The 6,047-nt window shown below is 54.3% G+C and overlaps 4 protein-coding genes across 4 annotated transcripts; all 4 read right to left on the reverse strand.

Annotated features, from left to right (window-relative positions):
* Positions 1-491: 491 nt before the first annotated feature.
* Positions 492-2,513, reverse strand: DQ04_01161070 (hypothetical protein; the record flags this gene model as incomplete). The annotated part of the gene is made up of 1 exon (XM_009310309.1): positions 492-2,513. One exon carries the CDS (start codon positions 2,511-2,513, stop codon positions 492-494), a length of 2,022 nt encoding a protein of 673 aa, XP_009308584.1.
* Positions 2,514-2,807: 294 nt separating this feature from the next.
* DQ04_01161080 (hypothetical protein) lies at positions 2,808-3,992 on the reverse strand (the record flags this gene model as incomplete). Its single annotated transcript, XM_009310310.1, has 1 exon — positions 2,808-3,992. The coding sequence occupies one exon, from the start codon at positions 3,990-3,992 to the stop codon at positions 2,808-2,810; it is 1,185 nt and encodes a 394-aa protein (XP_009308585.1).
* A 458-nt stretch (positions 3,993-4,450) lies between these two features.
* DQ04_01161090 (hypothetical protein) lies at positions 4,451-4,942 on the reverse strand (the record flags this gene model as incomplete). Its single annotated transcript, XM_009310311.1, has 1 exon — positions 4,451-4,942. The coding sequence occupies one exon, from the start codon at positions 4,940-4,942 to the stop codon at positions 4,451-4,453; it is 492 nt and encodes a 163-aa protein (XP_009308586.1).
* Positions 4,943-5,141: 199 nt separating this feature from the next.
* DQ04_01161100 (hypothetical protein) lies at positions 5,142-5,819 on the reverse strand (the record flags this gene model as incomplete). Its single annotated transcript, XM_009310312.1, has 1 exon — positions 5,142-5,819. One exon carries the CDS (start codon positions 5,817-5,819, stop codon positions 5,142-5,144), a length of 678 nt encoding a protein of 225 aa, XP_009308587.1.
* Positions 5,820-6,047: the final 228 nt, after the last annotated feature.

Below are 6,047 nucleotides of genomic sequence, written 5' to 3' on the forward strand. Positions count from 1 at the left end.
GCTGCTGCTGCTGCTGCTGCTGCTGCTGAATGCATTTCTTTCGTGATGTTACTCACCGTCGTACTATTTATCTCTGCTTGGGTCCTTCTGTTGGCCTATTCTTGTCTTCCTCTTCAAAACACGGTGTACCTGGGTTTAGTTCCGCAGAAACAGGAGAAGAGAAGCAACGGAAAACGCATAAAAAAGAAAGAAAGAAAAAAAAAAACGAACAAAGTGTACAGTCGCACTTGCCAGGCCTATTATGGGCAACAATTCCCCTTTTCTACCTGTTTTTTTTTTCTTCTTGGCTGTGAAGTCTGTCCCCAACCCGCCAGAGGTGCGGTACAGAACAGTCCATACAGCAGACACACACACACACATTTACACACGGAAAGACACAAGGCCGCGTGAGGGGCACACCGTCGAGAGAAAGGTAAAAGAAAAAGAAAAGCAAAAAAGAAACGTGTTGTGGGAGAAGGGTTTAAATCGAAATAGAAAATCATCATGTAGAGTCATATGCGATAAGAACGGTCCAGGATTTCACTCACCACGCTCTGCTGCCGGTTTTGATCTTCCATCCAACGAGCGTTGATTCCAAACGACGCTGCACTCTGCTGCAACTCGAGCTTCAGCTGGTCAATCTCTTCCTGTTGCTGGAAGACTGATACGTTGTACTCTGTGCGTATCTTCTCTATGGTGCCGTCATCCTCCGTCACACCACTCATTCCTTCAGTGTCCTCCTTACTGACCTGCATCTGCAATCGCGCCAGCATGTCCTGCTTCTCTTGTATCTGGCTCAGTAGGCACGCCGCCTCTTCCTGCACCGATACAAACTGTCTGTTGGCATCCTTTCTCCCACCGTCTAACATTGGAACCGCAGTTGTCACCAACTCACCGTCCTCCGCGATGGCGCACTTCAACCGCTCAATGTCAGACTGCAGCTTCTTCAATTCATCAGAAGCTTGCGTCACGTCCGCTACCCACTCCGTCGTCTCCTCCGCACACACCGGTGGCAGCGGATGTCCCGTAGTGACGGACTTGATCTCATGGTTGGCGCCGAAGAACACTTGCGTCTCCGCCTCCATCATACGATGCCGATTCGCCTCATACTCTGCAAGCAGCACTTGAAGGGACGCCTCATGTGCCTTTTGCATCGCAACGCGCTCCTTTTCAAAAGCAATTTGATCAGGCGAGATACTCTGGATACGCGTTCTTGTTGTGTCGCATAATTCACGATAGGCAGCACCAAAGTACAGTCGCAGTTCGTGGTGAACGGCCTCTCGCGCGAGGGGTAGGCTCTGCGGCCCAACGGGAATGCCGGGGAAGGCCTCCAGCAGCCGCTCCACGCAGCGCTCCACAAAGCGGATCATTTTTGGCTGCACAAGAAACATCGCGTACTGCGCCTCAAAACCCGGGAGTCCGTAAGTGGGGAGAACATCCTCCGCGTGGGGGAGCACGAAGTGCGGCATATGCTGCATCTCTTCGTAAAAACGTGTGAGGAGCAGATCCGGCGCCAGGGAGGCGGTGGGGGCACCAGCACTTGTCTCGGAGGGACGCCTTAAGCGCAGCAAGGGGCTCCGCGTCGGGCAGCCCGTGGCGCCTCCGCCGTCCCTCGGCTCTTCCTCCCCGTCGTCGAACGCAGGCATCGACATGGGACGCAGGGGGGAACTAGGGTCCAACGGCGGGGGGATCTCGATGCGCTCACCAGCGGCGGAAATTCGCTTCCTTTCATACTTTGCAACATCCTGTATGCGCAACACAGAATCGCAGGATCGACAGGCCGGAAGGACCCGTTTGAAAGGAACCACCTTCATGACGCCTGTGACCAGCCCGTGTCTCTCTCGTTCTTGCTGCTGATGTTGTGGGACAGAAACGACAGGATCGACTACAGAAGGATCCTTCAGCTGTTCCTCCAATGACACCTTCATCTGTTGAAGGACAAGTTCTCCATTCTTTGGATCCGCGAACATGGTAATGATGCGAATCATCTGCAGGGCCACGGGTGCATTCCTGCAGTGAAAACGCATGACATACGCAAAAGGAGGGTATATTCCGGCCATGCAATCACCCGCTTCGTTACCACCAACATCACCACTGCCAGCCGCTGTGCCACTAGCACCCACCCGGCTTTGCTTCGTTACACTGCCTTTGCCGCCGCCGGCCTCGCAAAGATGCGTCAGAAGCAGCGGCTGCTTGCAGAAGATATACAAGTGCTGCATACCGTTCTCCACGTCACGCGAGATTTGAATGGTGATTTCGACACGTACCTTCTCAGTGTCCAGCATTGCACCAAGACACAGCAACGCAGCGTTAATGATGCGCCCGTCGCTGATGTCAAACAAATACAGTTGTCCGCTCTGCGCTATGACCAACGCACACGGCACCCATCCCCCATCAACGCCAACACTTTGAGCTGAGGCCGAGTACACGTCGAGGCGTGTCGCAAAGCACGGCCGAAGGGCGTAGGCGGTCTTCTTGTCCACCCGCAGCAGGTGCAGAAAGGTTGGGCTCAAGGAAATAATCTTTGGTACCATCTACTCCGCAACCCTTGGCTCAAAGAGAGTGCAAAGGAAGAGCAGGAATAAAACAAGCATGAGAAGCGACGGCGCTAAAACCGGTAGAAGAGGGCCAGGAGACCCTTACAGACTGCAAATGCAGTACACACACACACACACACAGAGACAGAGACACAGGCACAGGCACAGGCACAGACACACGTACAGAAGAGCGCCCGAGAAGAAAACTGTACAACTACGATACGGAAAGCAAACAAAAAAAACCAGTGTATGCACCTGAGTTGTATGGGTGGGTTTTTTTCTTGTTGCAACTCACAACAAGTCGTCAAAAAGGCCCTTCCTAAAACACCCTCGCTGCTCCGGGGTTGCCACAGATCCATCCTGAGCGGCAATCACAGGAGATGGAAGTTGATGTACTTCTTCGCGCTGCAGGTACTCTTGCCGCTGCCGAAGCTGCTCAGCGTTCGCTGCGATGCTCTCCTCCGCGTTTCGCTCTAATCGCCGCATCGCATCGCGCCAGTGCTGCAACATCTTTATCTCTTGATGCTGCTCCGAAATGATGTTGATGTATTGCCGCTGTACGCGCGCAGCCGCAGATGAGACAGCCATCTCCCTCCGCGAAGAACAACGTCGCGCCTCGTGCTCAGCTGAGGGCAATTTTAACTGTAACTGCTGCAACACTTGGCGGAGGTGCTTGAGCTGCTCCTTTTGCATCGACTCCGCGGGAGTGCGGAGTGCCGCCGCCTCAGTAGAGGTGAAACGCATATTTTGGGAGTCGTGATGCAAGAACAGGGAGGCGCACTTGACACGCGCCTCCTCGCGGCAGGCATAATACTGCTCCAGGAGGTTTTGGTACTCCGCCCTCTTCTCCTTGTGCTGCGCCCGCAGCGCCTCCGCCTGGCGCTGGTACGACGTCTGCCTCAACAGCCGCTGCTCTTCCTGGAGCTGCACCGCGAACTCCTGCCGCCGACTCTCCAGCTCCGCCTCGTAGACTGGCTGTTGCTGTTGACGATACGCTATAACAAGTTCGTTGATCTCTTGGCCGGAAGTATTTGCTTTCCCTTGTTTCGTCTGCTCCACGGCAGTATTGTACACCGTGTCAAATTCACCTTGCAGGAATGACAGAAATTCGCCAGATAAGCCTTGCATCTCCTCAGAGGAGAGTTGTCTCGCCGCCCACCCCTCATACTTTGTATTTTCCATTCCTGTTGCTGCCGTTGTCGTTGGTTCTGTTGTGCCCCCAGTGAGAGGCACCGGTGCCACCGCAACGCTAACAACCTCACTACGATTCAGTCTTGCCGTTCTGTCTGGATTCCCAGCAATACGCGGCGGCGTGGTGTGCTCCGGTGGCAAATGAAGCGGCAAATATGTCATGGAACCCGCCGACACTGTGGCGTCAACATCCCGCTCAACACTGCGGGCGTCTGTCCTCTCGTCCACGTTTTCCTCCGATACGTCTGGTGGCGCTTCGCCAGGGGGGAGAAGACCTCCCGGCATTCTGCACCTCTNACCACCGTTGACACTGAGGGGCGGAAGGCGAACCTCATAGAAGAAAAAACAAAAAAGAGACAAGGAAAAAAGAGAAACAAAAACAAAAACAAGACAACATAAGCGCCAAAAAAGCGAACGAACAGGCAGCAGAGGACTCTTGGGTCCAAGATCACCGTTCCCACCATCCAATAGCTATTAGCTCCCGTTGTGGCCGTATCACAAACCCATTTCTTCGCGCGATAAAACGGGGGAGAAAAGACAGCAAGCCTTAAATCAACCTGCTCACAATTACGAATGAAAGAACAAAATAAGAAACCACACACATACATATATAGATAAAGATATATATATATATATCAACAAGACACACACGCACGACACCCTCATCATTCCACCTTTCGTGTGAACTGAGTGGTGGAGGAATCTATATATGAGATGCGGCCCCTGCATGTCAAGCGTGAATCCTAGTTCCCTTCGAGTTTCTTGCAGAAGCCCTCGATGCCCTGCAGCACAAGCCGTTCCCCGGCGTTCGGCAACTGTCGCAGCTCGGCGACGGGGTTGCCCAGGAAGCCGATGTGCCCACCACTCGGCATCTCCACGTACACAACGTTGGAATTTATATTCGCCAGCTTCTCCCAGCGACGGATTTTCGGCGGCCTGCCGCAGATGGGATCGTCACGCGCAGTGATACACATAATGGGAGTCTGTGTCGTTTCCAGCGAAACGAAGCAGTCGGCGGCGCGGTAGTACTCTTCGGGTGAATTAAAACCGAAGTGTGGGGCAGTGATGCAGCGGTCAAACTCGACGATGGAACTAATCTGGTCGATGAGCGGGTGAGGTCCGCCAAACACCTTCTCGCCGTCAACGCCTGGCAGCTGCGCAAGGATGGCCCTGTGCCGCCTGCCGTACGAACACAGGCCCTTGAGCAAGGCGCCACGGTAGTAGGAGTGAGACATGCACTCGTCCGAGGAGTTGAGGTCAAACGGCGTCGTGAGGGCAAATGCCGCAGTGATATGGCTGTTCTCCTTCTTTGCACCCTGTTCCCCAAGGTGCTTGCAGAGTATAACGCCGCCCAGCGAGAAGCCCACCACGAACAGGGGCCTTGGCTGGTCTGACTGGAGCCGCTTCCGCACCTCAGCCGGGTTGAAGAGTGTCTTAATCACATGCCGCACGTCTGCGNAGGGGCCTTGGCTGGTCTGACTGGAGCCGCTTCCGCACCTCAGCCGGGTTGAAGAGTGTCTTAATCACATGCCGCACGTCTGCGGTGTACAGGGCGCTAAATATCTGAGGCTTTTCAAGAGGCGTATTACCGACCCCACGCGCATTCAATACTGCGACGTGGTAGCCCTTGTGGCAGAGCTCCGAAGCCATATGTTGCACGTAGGCTGCCCTAGAAGAGCTAGTAAGGCCGGGGAGGATTAGCACTAGGGCCTTTGCGTCCACATTTCCTGCTTCTGGTGTCAAACAGTCGACACAGAGCGGGTTGCCGTCTACCGCTGACAGCGTCTCGCGGCGGTACGCCACGCCAACGTGTGGGCGGAGGGCACCAAGGGAAGTGTGCACGTGCCCGCTGTACATGGGATCCTCATAGTACATGCACGGTTTCAAGTTGAATGTGTCGTAATTGGTGCGGTCACTGCGGCTACCCACCGCATGTATCAGACGTTCCTTTCGCGGCGCGAGTGTCAGCTCCTTCACGCCTATCATCCACTCAAGCGCGCAGATAGGCCAGCGGAAGAGCAAGTTGTACAGTGTCTCTGGCACGACGTACAGCAGGAGATGTGTCAGACTGTGGATGGTAAAGAACCAGATGCGGCTGTTTCCGGCTGCCATTTTGTGTGGTAAAGATATAACTGTTGTAGCAAAATGGACTGGTGATAATGATGATGCACTAGAGAATCACGAGGGAACTAAGTATCAAAGGGAAAAGTAGATCGATGGATGGACGGCACTGAAAGCAGCACAATGCGCATTGGGGTAAACACACACAGACGCACAAGCAGACACCGGCGGGGGTCCCCTCAAACGACATATCGCGCCCTCGCCGCTTCGGCAAGCACA

This window comes from Trypanosoma grayi (genome assembly GCF_000691245.1).
Source record: "Trypanosoma grayi strain ANR4 Tgr_116_V1, whole genome shotgun sequence".
Classification (NCBI taxonomy): domain Eukaryota; phylum Euglenozoa; class Kinetoplastea; order Trypanosomatida; family Trypanosomatidae; genus Trypanosoma; species Trypanosoma grayi.